The sequence below is a fragment of the Cryptomeria japonica genome, chromosome 5 (genome assembly GCF_030272615.1).
Source record: "Cryptomeria japonica chromosome 5, Sugi_1.0, whole genome shotgun sequence".
In the NCBI taxonomy this organism is placed as follows: Eukaryota; Viridiplantae; Streptophyta; class Pinopsida; order Cupressales; family Cupressaceae; genus Cryptomeria; species Cryptomeria japonica.
In genome coordinates, this window is record NC_081409.1 from 668268276 (window position 1) to 668286066 (window position 17791).

Below are 17791 nucleotides of genomic sequence, written 5' to 3' on the forward strand. Positions count from 1 at the left end.
CTTTATATTTAATTAATTTAATTAAATGTGACTTAAGTGATTTATTTAAATATTTTAATGTTATTATAAAGTTATAAAGTAACTTTATAATAATAAAGTCACTTTAATATTATAATGTGTGAATATGTCTTTAATCCCACATTGGCCAAGAAAGTGTTCGAGCTCTCATAAGAAAGAATAAGAAGGGACTTAAGAGCTCATTTTATATCATCCATCCAGAGAATTGATATTTGTTTGTTATGAACTTGGGAGAAGAAGCCAAGGGTTTCTGATTCAGTCAGCCATTGGAGAGCGACAATTCTTCAGTGTTGCAACCATTTGAGGTGGTGAAATATCCACTAAATTTGGCATTTCAGGAGAGCTTCATTCTGGAGTTCTATTTGGGCTTTAAAAAGAAGGGAAGACATCTAGGGTATGCAGATTTTCGAATATATATTAATTGCAGACCTACAGTTTCATTTGGCAGCCATTAAAAATCAGAATTGAAGCAATCGTTTCAAAATACAATTGCTGCTACAGTACCCGCGCTACAGTAAACGCTACAGTACCGCCGTACGGACTGCTACAGTGCCGCGTGAACAGTACCGCGTGAACAGTAATTTTTTCAAAAAAATTAAAATTTGCAGTTGGCAGATTTTTTTCAACTATTGGGACAGCAAAAATCAGGTTTTTATCTTACATTGTAATGAATTTGTTTTCCAGGCATATTGGCCATAAAACAGAACAAACATTCCCTTGATAGTTTCGTAAATTAATTCCAGCAGTAATATTATTGTTCCAGTATTATTTTAAGCATAGGAGTTTATTCCAGTATTGTTTCATTGCTCATTATTACCAAAAAAAAACACAAAAAAAAATCTATAAACATTCAAAAACCAAAACGAATTCAAATCTATTGCATTCAAAAGAAACAGTCAGCAGAGGAGAGCCAAGTTGGGTTCTTACATTGGTATCAGAGCTAAATCCTGCCATCTTGAGGGTTTAGCAATCACATGCAGCCGCTTGAGGTTGGCTCTCACAGATATTACACTCGCAGGCGAGCTTTGTTTGACAGGGAACAAGAATTTGACAGGCAGCCGGGCACCATGGGTGACAGGCAAGGGGGTAGCCCACCCAGGGGCGATAGGAATGAGGAGCAAGAAACAAGGGAATTTTTCAGAGTAATGGCTACAGGACAGCAGCAGATGGCTCAGGCCTTGCAGGCACTCACCACCATGATTGAGCGCATGAACCCACAAGACAGACAGAATCAGGAGCAAGGGGATAACAGGAGTGCAGTGGGATCACCTAGAGCTCATAGGACTCATTCCAGGACAGCAGACAGGCCTACACGTCCTACCTTCATTAGAGATGAGCCTGAGGTAGCACCTACAGGAGAACCAGGAGAGGAGATGTTCGCAGATATCCTCATGGCTGCGAATGACGAATGGGATTTATTGACTCCACAGGTGCGAGAGAGGATGACATTCGAGAGGTTTGTTAATCAGAGGAGAGAGCATTACAGGTCACTCAGACAGGATAGGAGGCCTAGAGGTCAAAATAGTGAGCTGAATAGGGTTACAGGCAAGCTTACTATGCCTACATTTGATGGGAGTGGTAAGATGACAGCTCAAGCTTGGATTCATAAGCTTGACACATTTTTGGCACTGAGGCCAATGACAGAGATTGAAGCTATCAAATACGCCACTTTGCATTTGGAGGGAGTAGCACATGATTGGTGGTACCATGGTATGGTAACACTTCAGCATAATCAGGTGACAGAGTACCAGGACTTCGTGGATAGGTTGGTTGAAAGATTTGACAAGAAAGATCCAGAGGTTTACTTCCGGGACTTAGCACAGCTGAAACAAACAGGCAACTTGGAGTATTTCATTGGTGAATTTCAGCGGTTGGTAGTCATGGTGCCAAACATTTCAGAGCGTAGATTGATAGTTCTTTTCATTGAGGGCCTATCCGAACCACTGAGAGGTTGGATAAAGGCATTTGATCCTATTTCTTTACAGGAAGCTATGAAAAAGGCAAGAAGTATGGAACATGCAGTCCCAACAAACAAATTTCAGTCCAAAGGAGCATCTTCTAGTAAGGATAACAAACCATTTTATAAAAAACCAGAGAGGACTGATTTTAAAAATGATTCTAAAGATAAAACTCCAGCACCTTTTGACAGGGAAACATTAAATGATTTGAGGAAGAAAAAATTATGTTTCTACTGTAAGGGACCCTATGATGCAAACCATGATTGTCCTCTTAGACCAAAGGGCAAAGCTAACAGAGTTATGTGGGCATACTATGAGGAAACGGAATCAGATAATTCAGATCAGCAGTCTGATATAGAGGAAATAGATGGTGAAAAAGAGGAAGACAAGGCTGAAAACTTGTCTAAAATGGAGTCCAAGGATGGGGAAGGAGATGGACAACTTAGGGAAGCTCGTCTCACAAGTATCAAGCAGGAAGGGTCATTCCGGATGAGAGGAGTGCTTGCTGGACAGCGAGTCATAACTTTGGTTGATACAGGTGCCACTCATAATTTCATTGATGCTAGGATGGTGAAGCGTGGCATACAAACAGAGGAGTTTGGGGGAATTAGAGTGAGGGTAGCTGATGGCTATGTCCTCAAATGTGATCGTAAGATCACTGGACTCCCATTGAAAGTTAATAATTATGACTTTAAGGCAGATTTCTATGTTGTGCCTATGGGAGATACAGATATAGTCCTTGGGATGAGTTGGTTGCATGATATTGGGGAGTTCACTCTTAACCTCAAGGAGATGGAGATGAGGTTTAAAGTGAATGGGAAGACACATATTCTTAAGGCAATCAGGGACAGTGATCTCATGGTTTCTTTCCGGAGGATGGCTAGATTGATTCGACATGATCAGGTAGAGTGGGCAGCAGAGTGCATGTTGATGCCATCACAGGAGGGACAGCAGAAGATTGAATATCCTCCTGATATTCAGGAGCTTAGAGTTAAACACTCTAAGGTGTTCAGTGACATTCGACCAGGTAGACCACCAGACAGGGGTATTGAGCACATCATTGAGTTAGAGGAGGGGGCTAAACCCATCATGATTACACCTTACAGGCATCCGAAGAGGTTGAAGGATGAAATTGAGAAAACCGTAAAGGAGTTACTTGCTATGGGCCACATTAGACCAAGTAAGTCTCCTTTCGCTTCTTCAGTGGTCTTAGTGAAGAAGAAGGATGGGACATTGAGGATGTGCATTGATTACAGGGTGCTTAATAGGAAGACAATTAAAAACAGGTACCCCATTCCTAGGATTGATGAGTTGATAGATGAGCTTCATGGAGCTTGCTTCTTCTCGAAGATAGATTTGAGATCAGGTTATCACCAGATCAGAGTTAGAGAGCAGGACATTGAGAAGACAGCCTTTAGATGTCATTGTGGCCATTTTGAGTTTGTAGTTATGCCATTTGGGCTAACTAATGCACCTGCTACTTTTCAGGCAACAATGAATCGGGTTTTCCATCCTCAGTTGAGGAAATTTGTACTTGTCTTCTTCGATGATATCTTGGTATACAGTAGATCTTGGGAGGAGCACTTGGTTCACCTTGACAAGGTGTTGGATATATTGAGCAGAGAGTCCTTGTATGCAAAGGAGTCGAAGTGTGATTTGGGCATGACAGAGTTGTTGTACTTGGGTCACATCATCAGTGCAGAGGGCGTACGCATGGATCCTGAAAAGATTCGTGCCATTGTGGAGTGGCCTTCACCAGTGAACCTTACACAGTTGAGGGGCTTTCTGGGATTATGTGGTTTCTACAGGAGGTTTGTGGATGGATATTCTAGGCATGCAGCACCCTTGACAGATTTGATGAGAAAGGGAGCTTTCTTGTGGACTCCTGAGGCACAGGAGTGTTTTGAGAAATTTAAGGAGTTGATGACTTCTTGTCTAGTGTTAGCATTACCAGATTTCAGCAAACCTTTTGAGCTACACTGTGATGCTTCCGGGGAAGGCATTGGAGCGGTGCTTATGCAGGAAAAGCACCCTATTGCTTATGAGAGCAGGAAATTGAGAGGGCCAGAGCGGAGCTTCAGCATATATGATAAGGAGATGTTAGCCATTATGCATGCTTTGGCTAAATTCAGGCAATATTTGGTAGGTAGCAAATTTTGTATCAAAACCGACCATAATAGCCTAAAATACTTTTTGGGGCAGCGAGATCTCAATGATAGGCAGCAGAAGTGGGTGAGCAAGTTACAGTCCTATGACTTTGACATTACATATTTTAAGGGGACACAGAATGTAGTTGCTGATGCCTTATCACGTAGGCCCCATTTGAGCCTATTGACAGACATATCGGAGGATTGGAGACACTTGATCCTTGCAGAGTATGCAAAGGATACTTGGGCAGCTGGATTCATAGATGGGAATATTCAGGACAGCAGATACACCCTTGTGAATGAGCTCATCATTTACAAAGGGCGAATATTTTTGGTTCCAGGATCAGCAGTGAGGAGGATGGTTTTGAAATCTTTTCATGATTCACCTATGGCAGGACATCCTGGTTACTACAAGACATACCGGCAGATTAGAGAGCGCTTCACATGGAAAGGACTCAAAGCAGAGGTACTTCAGTATGTTAGGGAGTGTCCCACCTGCCAGCAGAATAAGCAAGAACACTCCTATCCAGCCGGTTTACTTCAGCCACTTCCGATTCCTGATAGGAAGTGGGAGTGTTTGTCTATGGACTTCATCACAGGACTGCCTAGAGCCCAAGGCAGGGACTGCATATATGTGGTTGTGGATCGCCTTACGAAGTTTGCACACTTCTTTCCGATCACTGCTACATACACTGCTACACAGGTGGCAGAGTTGTTCTTCAAGGAGATATTCAGATTACATGGCTTACCTCGGAGCATTGTGAGTGACAGGGACAGCAGGTTTATGAGTCACTTTTGGCAGGAGCTATTCAGGTTGTGTGCGACAGAGCTCACTCCGAGTACTAGCTACCACCCTCAGACAAATGGTTAGACAGAGATAGTGAACAAATGGGTGGAGGGATATCTCATAAATTATATAGCAGGGCAACAAAAAGCATGGGTAAAGTGGATTTATCTCTGTGAGTATTGCTACAATACCACTTATCACATGTCTATTCAGATGTCACCCTTTATGGCCCTGTATGGGTATGAGGCACCCAATTTTATGGATCTGCTTTTGAGTGACAGTAGAGTGCCCAGTGCAGGTGACTTGTTACAGGAGAGTCAAGACATTGTTAAGACTCTCAAGGATAATATAACTAAGGCACAGAATCAGCAGAAGCAGTATGCAGATCAGAAGAGGACTGAACGGACTTTTGAGGTTGGAGATATGGTGTATCTTATGTTGCAGCCTTACCGTCAATCCACCCTCAAGAAGAGTGGTGCCGAGAAACTTAAGCCACGATACTATGGTCCATTTAGGATTATCAGGAAAGTGGGAGAGGTGGCTTATGAGTTAGATTTACCGGCAGAGAGCAAGGTGCACAACGTTTTTCATGTGTCACGCCTCAAGAAGGCGCTAGGACATCATATTGTGCCTTCTACAGTACTACCACCCCTGGATGATGAGGGAAAACTTGTTTTGATACCGGAGGCTATCATTGATTTCAGAGAAAGGAACTTGAGGAGACGTAACATCCGGGAATATTTGGTGAAGTGGAAGGATTTGCCAGTAGAGGATGCTACTTGGGAGAATGAGGAGATTTTGCAGCATCCGGAGTTGAAGTTGCTTGAGGACAAGCAATTTCAGGAAGGGCGGACTGTAATGTCCCCACCTTTTTAGCATCTCATTGGAGTTCTTAGCCTTTACATTCTCCGAAGGCTAAGTGGAGAAATAAGGAGAAATTGATTAAATTAATTTCTTATTAAGTCATTAAATAAAATAAAATTAAAAAAGGTGACTTTATATTTAATTAATTTAATTAAATGTGACTTAAGTGATTTATTTAAATATTTTAATGTTATTATAAAGTTATAAAGTAACTTTATAATAATAAAGTCACTTTAATATTATAATGTGTGAATATGTCTTTAATCCCACATTGGCCAAGAAAGTGTTCGAGCTCTCATAAGAAAGAATAAGAAGGGACTTAAGAGCTCATTTTATATCATCCATCCAGAGAATTGATATTTGTTTGTTATGAACTTGGGAGAAGAAGCCAAGGGTTTCTGATTCAGTCAGCCATTGGAGAGCGACAATTCTTCAGTGTTGCAACCATTTGAGGTGGTGAAATATCCACTAAATTTGGCATTTCAGGAGAGCTTCATTCTGGAGTTCTATTTGGGCTTTAAAAAGAAGGGAAGACATCTAGGGTATGCAGATTTTCGAATATATATTAATTGCAGACCTACAGTTTCATTTGGTAGCCATTAAAAATCAGAATTGAAGCAATCATTTCAAAATACAATTGCTGCTACAGTACCCGCGCTACAGTAAACGCTACAGTACCGCCGTACGGACTGCTACAGTGCCGCGTGAACAGTACCGCGTGAATAGCGCCACCGTACGGATTGCTACAGTACCGCGTGAACAGTAATTTTTTCAAAAAAATTAAAATTTGCAGTTGGCAGATTTTTTTCAACTACTGGGACAGCAAAAATCAGGTTTTTATCTTACATTGTAATGAATTTGTTTTCCAGGCATATTGGCCATAAAACAGAACAAACATTCTCTTGATAGTTTTGTAAATTAATTCCAGAAGTAATATTATTGTTCCAGTATTATTTTAAGCATAGGAGTTTATTCCGGTATTGTTTCATTGCTCATTATTAGCAAAAAAAAACACAAAAAAAAATCTATAAACATTCAAAAACCAAAACGAATTCAAATCTATTGCATTCAAAAGAAACAGTCAGCAGAGGAGAGCCAAGTTGGGTTCTTACAATTCTCTTCGGGCATCTAGAAGCAAAATGTTCTACCTTATTGCAAGAAAAACATTTCTAGGGCAATTCATACTTACCGGCTCTTTTTGGCAATCTCCGGGCAATCAATTCTTCAAGCTCATCTCGCTCTCTTTCTTTCTCTTACATCTCTCTTCTCTCTCTTTCATATTTGGGTATTTTGCACTTGTTAGGATCATACTTCTGTTTATCGGATACAGATGCTCTAAATGTTGTCTTAGACTTTCCATGTGATTCACCAAATTCACTTAGCTCAAAAGCAACAATCTTCCCAACCAGCATATCTCTTGTCACTGTAGTTACACTCCGGATTTCATCAATATCAACTACTTTATGTTTATAAGTAGGAGGCAATGATCTTAGCACCTTAGCAACAATTTCATCTTCTTCAAGGGTTCCACCGGCACATTTGATTCCTAGGACAAGGTCATTCACCTTAGCCATAAAAGAGTGTATGTTCTCATCTTCTCCCATCTTTAGCATCTCATACTTTCCTTTCAAGCTCTGCAACTTAGCAACTTTCACTTCTTTGTCTCCTTCATATAGGGTCTCAAGCTTCTCCCAGATCTCATATGCGGTTTGAAGTCCTATTACATTTGTCATCTCTGAATCCATCAAGGCACTAAGCAATGCTTCCTTCGCTTTGAAGTTATTTTCAGCTTCCTTGATCTCATCAACAGTAACCGGTCCATTCAGAGGAGCAAAATAGGCATTCTTTGTAATCTTCTAGTAATCTTCTCCAAGGCATCTCATGTGTACCTCCATCCAGTTCTTCCATATAGCATAGTTACTTCCATCAAATCTTGGACTCTCCTTTTTAAAGATAACACCTCCAGTTGCCAACTTGGATCTCCTCAAGTGGTTAAGCTTCTTCTGGAGGATCTAGCTCTGATACCAATTGCTAGCAATAACAATGAAGAAAACTGAGAAGGGGGGGGGGGGGGTGAATCAGTTTTCACCGAATCTATAAACTTCAAACACAAATCTGATAAATTGCAGCAATAAGAAAATTAAAGGCACAACACACAACACCAAGATTTTGACGTGGGAAACCCGGTTAAGGGAAAAACCACGGTGGGAACCTACCCACGGTAAGATGATACTTTGCAGTAGTATGTGAAAATATTACAATGGGGAATACACATGCATTCAGGCACATTGCCTAGAGCTCACTGTTCAAATACAATGACCTGGAAGACTACAACCCTTAGGGAAGTCTCACTGACTTACAACAAGATTCAGACTACAATCCAGAAGAAATGAATTGAAAGAGTAGCATTTCCAAATGCTTGATTTTAGTTCCAGTTAAGCACAAATGTCTAGTCTGCAACACCAATCTCCGCTCAATCACAATGCCAAATGATGAATCACTTGTTCACACATATACAACTGTCTAATAATGCAAACACAACCTCAATACTTAAATTACATGAATATATCACCTATTTATACAAATCATCAACCTTGACAACAAGGTCGGCTAAACCCTCAACTCACAATTTACAAAATTATATCACACAAGACAAAGATCGACCACCGGACCAATATAATGATTTGCATGACATAACATGGACCTAAATCAAATTCCCAAATGCTCAACTCCACTGGAAATCATGCCAAGATCAACCACAACACACTACACCAACAAAAATACCACATAACACGAAAATCATCACCGGTTCATGAAAACCACCAATAACTCGCACAATGATCAAGGCGCGTCATCAAAACAAATAGGAAACAATTAGGAAACACCGGCAAGCATGTTAGAATCATCAGTAACAGCTACACCAACACCACTTATCAAATCTTCTTCGATCAACATCTGAGACTCAGGAACACTCAAACAACAACAACTGTCACGAAGAAAAGATAACTTGCGGAGCACCAAATCACGAACCATCTAAAGTGAAGATACACAAGACCATTTCAAACAATATCCCAAAAACTCAGCACAAGATCTGATCACACTGGAACATATCGGAGGAAATACTCAACTCTGCAAAGCACTAATCAAACAAACAAACTGCAAAACCGAATCATAAGATCTTCCCAATCTGCAATTTTCGGAGAAAATCACAGGAATATGTTGACATCAATGACAACAACATATCCTAGCAGCAACAATGTCCAACAATCTCCCCAATATCCAACAAATAGTTCTATGGAGTTAGTAGAGAAACAATAGGTTTATCCATTGCAAGAAAACATGCAACAAAAGAATAAAAGACAAACACAACATAAAGTGGCTTATCCCAGTGGTAGCAATATTGAGCTATGGTGGGGCTTGTGCCATGTGGCACCTACAAGATGGTTATGGGTATCTTGCATTGTTACTGTATGTTGTAACCTAAATTAATTTTGTTGAAACCTTAAATAATTTGAATATTGCACTTGCATCACTTGTATAATATGGTGATTGATTAATTTTGCCAATGCCTATATGTGCTAGATTCTCTAATGTTGCAAACTTACATGGTTTTTTTTGACAAGTATAGATTGTATTGACCATATTAACTACATGAACTATTAAGGAGAGAATATTTCTTTTAATGGCCTAGGGAACAAAATCCGATTTTGATGGTGCGATAGTTGATCTATGGGTTTTTGAGCCTTCTAGATGTCCAACAAAAAAATTTCCTTCAATCCCTTGTAGATCTGGCATCTTATGTCTTATTTGGAAGCAACAAAAGACAAAATTGACTTTTTTCGATGTTTTGAACTCAATGGCGAGCTCAAATGTACACCAGGAATCTCACATAGTAATGCTCAAATTTACACCAGGAATCCCTCAATTTCTATCATTTTTTTATAGTTTTCTAGATCATAATGTGGTGCAAGAGAAGAACATACTCAATTTTTTAAGAAAATACAAGATCTGCAAGTCAGATCTATAAAATGGCTAATAAAAAGCAATCCCAATAGATTTGATAGCATGTAAGATTTGGTTATGGAGACAACCACGCAAGATCAAGGAGGTTCAATGAAAGCATAATTTTATTCTATCAAAGGATGCAAATATGCAATGATTCTTGATTGCTCAAATGAGAGCTATAGGTAGGTATATAGAGGATATGCTAACAAGAGATGTGAATTTACAACCAATGTGGGACAAAGGAGTTGTGGTCACATGTGTGTGGAAAGTACAAGTCACGTAATGCAAATATAACCTACCTAAGTAAGCGTATCCTATCCTATGTGCATAATATGTAATAAACTGATTAACTAATTGCAAGAAAATAAAATAATTCACAAAAACTCTTATTATTGATAAATAGACCTATCCACTAGGTCACTATATTTTTATGGAGTGAATTCAACTTCAAACGCTCTTTAGAAAGGATCTTTATTTTATTTTCCCAAGGGTATCCTATCTAATCCACCAAGTCTTATTGCAATATAACAGTTTAAACTTGAGACTCTCTCTTTAACATACATTACTTCAATACTACACCACAACCCTATATATTAATCCTTATGGAAGATTATTTTTGTTTCGTAGGTATTCTTTAAAAATTTACATTGGAACCACTTGAAGGGGATATATAAGGGCTATAGTATGCTCGATGGAAACATTTTTGATGTGCATGTCTCTTTATAGAATTCACATTGTCACTTTTATAAAGTTTATCTTTTTAATCATAATATTACATTGTTTTTGGCATAATTTAAAAATTTAATAAAGTAATTTCAGGCATGTCAGATTGGTACGATTCATGTGAGGTGGTTACATAGGAGTGGTTTTTGAGGTGGATGAATAGATATTTTTCCAAGAAATAGTGGTCAACACTAAATGGCAATATGAAGGCTCTGCAACTAATGCATTATAGGCACGATTGCACCCAAACGTGGTAGTGAGCAACAATGCCCCACACCCGATATGCAATAGATGTTTTCACCGCATAGGGATTATAGAGTGTTTAACATGAAATAACATGTTATTATCGTGTTCCCAAAATCTTTGGATATATCTATTACAGTTCTAACTACATGCAAATACCCGCTTTTCTTTCTTTATCTGTTTATATTTTTATGTGATAGTCATTGATATCATTTGTATAATTTTACTCCATTTGTTTTTCTTGCAGTTTTGATGTACAAAATGGACCAGAGGCTGCAGAATTCATTAAGGTATGTTTACACTTCGTCCTATATAAACACTGATTCTTTCTTTTGATTGTGAAAATGGAGTTCAATGTTTGTAAGGTGTACATCCAAAGCTTTACTACATGAATTTGAACATTTCATGCCTATGCAAATAAATCCCATTTAAGAAATCTTAGAATTCTTTTGAATGTATTGAATCTAGATAGGAAAGGATCACATCTCCAAAGATTCTATGTAACAACACCCTAATTTAGAAACCTTTTAAGGGCAAGCTGATTTGAAGGTAGAGGGCATGGTATCACTAAACTTTGATATATTGTGTATAATTGAGTCCCACCTTAGGCAAGCCTTAGATTAGTTACATTAGGATAGATATGGGTCAAGGAGACCTTACTCATCTTCAATAAGGATTGAGCAATCAATATTTAAGTGGTTTCTCTTTTGTTACTAGTAAATAATTTTAAGTTTAGACATTGTTAAATTCCCTTGACAAAGCCTAACTTAATAACTACAAATGTCCAACTTAATCCCCAGTGGAGTATCTAGAAGAACTAAAGTATTATAATCATTGACAGATGATGGTCTTGTTTTATGTTTATGTTACAGAATTTCAAAGAGGGTGATGTTTTTTTTGTATGCCAATTTTTTATTTATTGGGACTTAGGAATGAGGACACCATATATATGATAATACATTTTAGTTTTTCATGTTAATATTTTTAGTGTGTGCTTATTAACAATACTCTCAATTTTTACCATTCTAATCTTACGTTTAATTTGAATGTTCAATGTTAGATGCTTCATTTCACATTGTAGGTTTTGATTTTCAAATGTTTAAAATTTTCAATGTCTAATATTCAAACTATATATATATGCTAAGTTACCGATTCACGTATGGGTACGTATACGGAATCAGGTACGAAATCATGGAACCGACAATTTTTTTTCCCTTGGGTATGGGTACGGGTACATACATACACTCACACATATATACACATATTATATATATGTTCAAAGATCAAAATTATAAAATATAATTATATAAACTATCACTACCATTATTGATTATTACAATGATCCAATCCATACAAATATGCAATGTAACTTTCCCATACATAAATGATAAATGACAAACTAATACTTGAAAGATGTAAAAAAAAAGAGTTGAATGATTGTTTGGATGCATGAAATGCATCATAAGGGGCGAAATTAGGGTTTATTGTTAAAAAAATAAAAAAAAAGTGTTTTTTAATTAAAATTTGTCACTTTATGACCTGTGGGCCTCACTTTTGGGAACCCATGGGCCTTGGTCCACTCGGGTCCTCCATGGATTCCCCTCGGATTCCTCCCAGGTGACTGGCTCCTCTATGGGTCCTTGGTCCTTTGTGGATTCCCTTGGGTTCCTCCCAGGTGGCTGGGTCCTCTATGGGTCTTGAGAGGACCCAGCCGCCTGGGAGGAACCTCGGGGGAATCCACGGAGGACCAGGCTTGAACCAGGACCTGAAGAGAACCTAGTCCTGAATCCAAGTCTGCCCAAGACAATCTGGTATCTTAGTATATATGTATAAACACACATATTTTTGATGTACATATATACATATGTATGTATGTATATATATATATATATATATATATATATTTGTTTATAATTCAATGCTTTTATGTTTTAAACTTCATATATATACACACACATTTTATTGTTTCGAACATTCCTAATTATACATACACATTTGAAAATCAAAACCTATGGAGTGAAACATGAAACATGAAACAATGAACATTGAACATCCAAATGGATCATGAAATTAGTAGCGAATATACATGTGTATATATATATTTGCTTGTTTATAATTCAACGCTTTTATGTTTTAAACTTTATACACACACACATTTTATTGTTTCGAACGGTCCTAATTATACATACACATTTGAAAATCAAAACCTATGGAGTGAAATGTGAAACATGAAATAATGAACATTGAACATCCAAATCGGTCATGAAATTAGTAGCGAATACATACTACAAATGTCAAAATGAACACCTAAAAGTAAAATGTGGTATATCGGAATCATTAGAGTGCTTGTTTTTGATATGCTAATGTGGGAAAGGGTCACACTCCCATAGAGTTCACAAAAACAACTTACAAAGTAGAGTTTAGCATAAAATATCAAATGAGCTGCACCAACATAGTTAACTTAAAAGCATAAAAATTAAACACAAAACACAAAACAAAAAACCGAAAGAACAAAACAACAACCTCCTAAGTAGTCTCCTAAGTAGTCTTGAGGTTATGGAGATTTTTAAAAGCATTTCACTCTCTGGAGAGTAGGTTGAGCTTTTTGTTCCACACTTCTAGATCCACCTCCTCAATGTCCTTAGCAAACCTGATGTTTTTCAGCTTTTTTTTAGGTTTGTGTTTCTTCTCCTCCAACTTTGTCTTCATTGTTTTGTTTTCTCCCCATAGAGCTGCAATGCGGGTGGTTGAGCACTCCATTTGTTTGCATTAGATACCTAAGGTTGTATTGCACGAAGACAAGGTCATTGAGGCATTATTAAGTTAATTTGTTTCTCTTCTTCATGTGGAATACCTCAAACCAGCTCCAATTGCCCTCCTTGGTGGATGCACTACAAGGTTGGAACAAAATGCAAAGGGCTAATTGTTGATGCGTGTTTTGTGACACCCTACAACACAAAATAAAATACCAAGTATTCTATCATCTCTTGAACGAGGAAACGTCAAATGCTAAACAATGCGATCAAATAAGGCATCCACAAGGTTTACAATGTGACTTCGCAAGGGATAGACTTAGTGAATGATGTGATTTTTCTGTTTACGCAAAGGGACTTACGGTTTACATTGAATCTGGAATACTAAACTGATTAGAACTTAAAATAAATGACAAAAGGGATAATGATAGAGAAATCTAAGCTAAACCTAAGGACAATGAAGATAATGGATAGTTCTTAGATAGACAACTTCCTTATGGAACTACTTTCTACTTAACCCGAGTTAGCTCACAATGCCATAGAAAGAGTACAATATATTAAGGTAGTGAAATATTTTCATATTGCAAACATCTATCCAAACACCCAATGTTGGCAGCCTGGCGCAATCCAAGTGAGTTTTCACAATTGAACTATTGCCAAAATGAGCTTCAGACTAACCATGCACTGCAATTTGCAATCAACAATCTATAAATGGTATGAACCATAATTGAACTACTTGCAAAAAACAAAAATTCGCTAAGGACCGAAAAAAAACTCAATGAAAACTCAACAAAAACTTGGTAGAAAACTTGACAACTTAAAAACTTGCTTAAATTTAATTAGAAATGCTTTTTTATTGCTAAATTCAATGAGATGATGCATCAAATGAGTCAATAAATGAATACACAAAAGAAACAAGTTGAGTCTAGATATATTCAATTGATTTCAACGCAAATTGGGTACAAAATAGCATCCTCATGAGGAATGCTAGTGGCTGGAAGCAAATAGTAAATATTTTTTGTAAATCTAAAAGTAAATACATCAATACAATTGCATCTTCCTCTTCCCAGTGATATTTATTTAATATTATTTTCATATGACTTTACTTGAGCTATTTTAATATTTTTTTCGTAACGTCCAAGCTAGACTTGGAATTAAAAAGCAAAAAATATAAGTTATATTTTATTTCCCAAATGAGGTGTCCACTTTGGAGGGAAAAAGTGAATTCAAAATTTTGGGTCTTATGCTTGTACATAGTTCCCTCCTCTTCTTCATTGGGGTATTCTGAATGTTGAGATAATGAAGTGTTGCTGAAATGCTTTCAGAGTCGTAGCTTCGGGGTTGTGTGCCTTACTAGTTGGTTGTAGTTTCGAGTTTGAAAGACAACTCCTAGCTGATTGGAGAAACTTCATTCAGAGGTTGCCATTGGATTCAATAGAGAAGTTCTTGTTTTTTTCAGTTGTGGAAACCCTCTTTGTGATTTCACATTCTTACTAACCCTAGTTGGAGGATTGAACTAATTTTTGTGGGTAGGGATTTATTCTTCTCCTATGCCCTAGGCATCCATTTACTCCAGTTTGTGTGATTTTTAAATCTGATCGGCCTAGCTTTCTGTTCATACCACTCTTTGGGGCTACATTGGAGTGTGTGCCATCTGTTTAGGTTGATCTCTGGGGTGGCTTGGTGTCCTTACCTAGTCATCTAGCCTCTGTGCTTCATTTGCTTCTAGTTTGTGCTCATTTAGAGGTGATTCGAGATATGAATATAACGGTTATTTTCTAGGTGGGTGTTCAAAAAAATCAGAATATTGCTCTCACAAATCAGAGTTGGTAAATGTTGTCCAAATTAACTGGCACAAGCTAGGAAGCTCTCAACTTCGAAGCACAAGTCTAACACAAATTCAACAACACTTCATTACAAAATATTCATGGATACCAAAACAAGATCCCAACACTCTTATTTATAACCTTGGTGTCTCCAAATTCAAATTCACATTCCCTCCAAATGGATGCCAAACCCAAATGCATACTAATATCACCTTAATTTGAAATTTGCATTCCATTTCCCCTCCTTTCCCAATTGACCTTCACATAAAAGCAAATATACTTTATAAAAATGACAATAAAAGAATAATGTGGCGTCTAAGGTAGATAAGTGAAATATATTATAAAATTAACTTATTTCCCATAAGGTGTCCATCTTGCCTTATTAATATTTCACTCTATAAAATATTTTTCCTCAACAATAAATTGCCCAACTTTATGACATAAAATAATACTTTATCACCTCAAGTCATCCCTTCAAGTCATAATCAGAAATACATAAGTCATACGCCTAGTCCAAGGGGGGCATTAAAACATATTAAAATACTTTTTCCATGTGTTGAACAACTACCATAGAGAATTGAAGGCCAAAAGTATTGAAAACTGCACTGCTATTTGCCATAAATAGCCTTTGAATTGGACCATTGAAACCTGCCAAAAATAGCACTACCAAAATAGCACTTACTAAAAATAGCATACTTCTAAAAATAGTGTGTCCAAATGCATTTTAACCACATTCTGAGAAGTGGTCGCAACTTACTAAAAATAGTAAGTCTAAAAAAGTCTTTAGATCTAGTTGCATGTCACATCATTGCAAAGTTCTTTGAAAACCCAGAAAACCCCAGAAAAATAAGTTGTGCTCACACCCACTTACCAAAAATTGTTAAGTATACCAAAATCCACTGATTGTTATGCATGTACCATCATTGCGAAGCTTTCTGAAAACCTAGAAGCAATCCAAAATCAAAACTGTAAAACTCAAACAAACAAGCTACCAAAATTGCCAAAGCATCCTCCTAGAAAATAGGAAACCCTAATTCTACCTCTGACTGACCAACGGGTCTCGGGATTGGCCAGCAGTCCCGGAAACAAACAAGAGCGGAAAAGGGGACATTGCATTATCAGATATCATCAAACAATAATCTGAAATCAGAGTTTAATTACAAATCTCAGACCTAAAATAGTCTTCAATATTGAAATAGATTGCTTAGAAATAGACCCGCACCATTCTAAACACCAAAATAGAACAAGGGCGATTCTTAGGAAGACTTTTCAAGCCCTTCTAACTCAGTCAAATCTGCTCCAGCACTTTCTATCTGCAATCAGCAATGCCAAACTCCAATGCCAACAGTTATCTAACACCCAAGGATGCAGATTTAACTTTAACTCTAATACCCACATGCTAGCAAGGAAGAAATATTGCAAATAACATATCACAGTGAGTTCACCAAGGTCAAGGAAGTTGTTTGAAACAATACTAGATGCCAAAAAGTCTTACTCCAAGAAATATGATCAAAACTATGATATCCAGTAATTCTGAAAAAGCACACCAGCACTTAGAAAAAGTACCAAAACTCTACCAAACTTGAACAACACTCCTAAAAGGCTCATACTACACCAAAAACTTATTACCCAAATCAGAAAACTTCATAAATCTTCAACATCTTTAAACCCATTTCACCAAACCAAGCCAAAATATCTATAAATCAAATGTCATCCTGTCAACCTTAGAACTCACCAAGGCATTGAACTGGAAAGCATTGCATTTTGAATTGAGAGGAGATAGAATCCAAGACCAAGTGTTAAAAGTAGCACTTACTAAAATAGCCATATGCTAAAAATAGAAACCCTGTTGAAATACACTAAAAACACTTATTAGGGCTCTCCTCAGGGCATTGAGTCCCCTAACCACATCCACTTAGCCTATGGGAACTTGAGAATCGACTATCAGTAACCTCATATTGGCTAGTTGCAAGAAGGGGAAATTACACAAGTACTTAAACAATTGCTTTTGTGGAATGATTTAGATAAGGAATGAGCATATTTAAATCAACAAATTCTTCTAGTATAAAAGTATTGAATGGAATCTAGAAATTGCAACCTAATTTTAAATTGAGGAAAAAATACATACTAAAGAGGCTTTTATAGTCTTTCAGTGGAGGGATTTCATGAAAATGTTCAACATGTGGAATTCTTTTTCTTTTTTTCTAGAAAGATTCTTCAAGATATTTCTTTCTAATTATTCTTGTCTGATATGATAGTGAAATTTCTTGGTTGATCTTTTTTTCATTTTTCTTCATTAGCAATTAAACAAGATAAATCTAATGATCAACTCATATATCAGGATGCAATTGTGAAAATTCCTCCTTTAAAGCCATTAAGCTTTGTATTGAAAATATTCTTGCAACAAAGAGATCTTAATGAGGTATGGGATTTAAAAGTGCCTTGTATTGTTATTTCAAACTAAAAA

At 37.2% G+C, this 17791-nt stretch overlaps 1 protein-coding gene across 4 annotated transcripts in view; it reads left to right on the plus strand.

Moving 5' to 3' along the window:
- Window positions 1-17791, plus strand: part of LOC131054877 (uncharacterized) — a 253597-nt gene that overhangs the window by 71877 nt on the left and 163929 nt on the right. For 3 of the 4 annotated variants that reach the window (XM_057989514.2, XM_057989511.2, XM_057989513.2), the window contains 2 exons: window positions 10993-11035; window positions 17666-17746. In XM_057989514.2, the coding sequence (XP_057845497.2) occupies window positions 10993-11035; window positions 17666-17746 (124 nt within the window). The remainder of the gene's footprint in view (window positions 1-10992; window positions 11036-17665; window positions 17747-17791) is intronic. The other variant, XM_057989512.2, reaches the window with a different exon arrangement.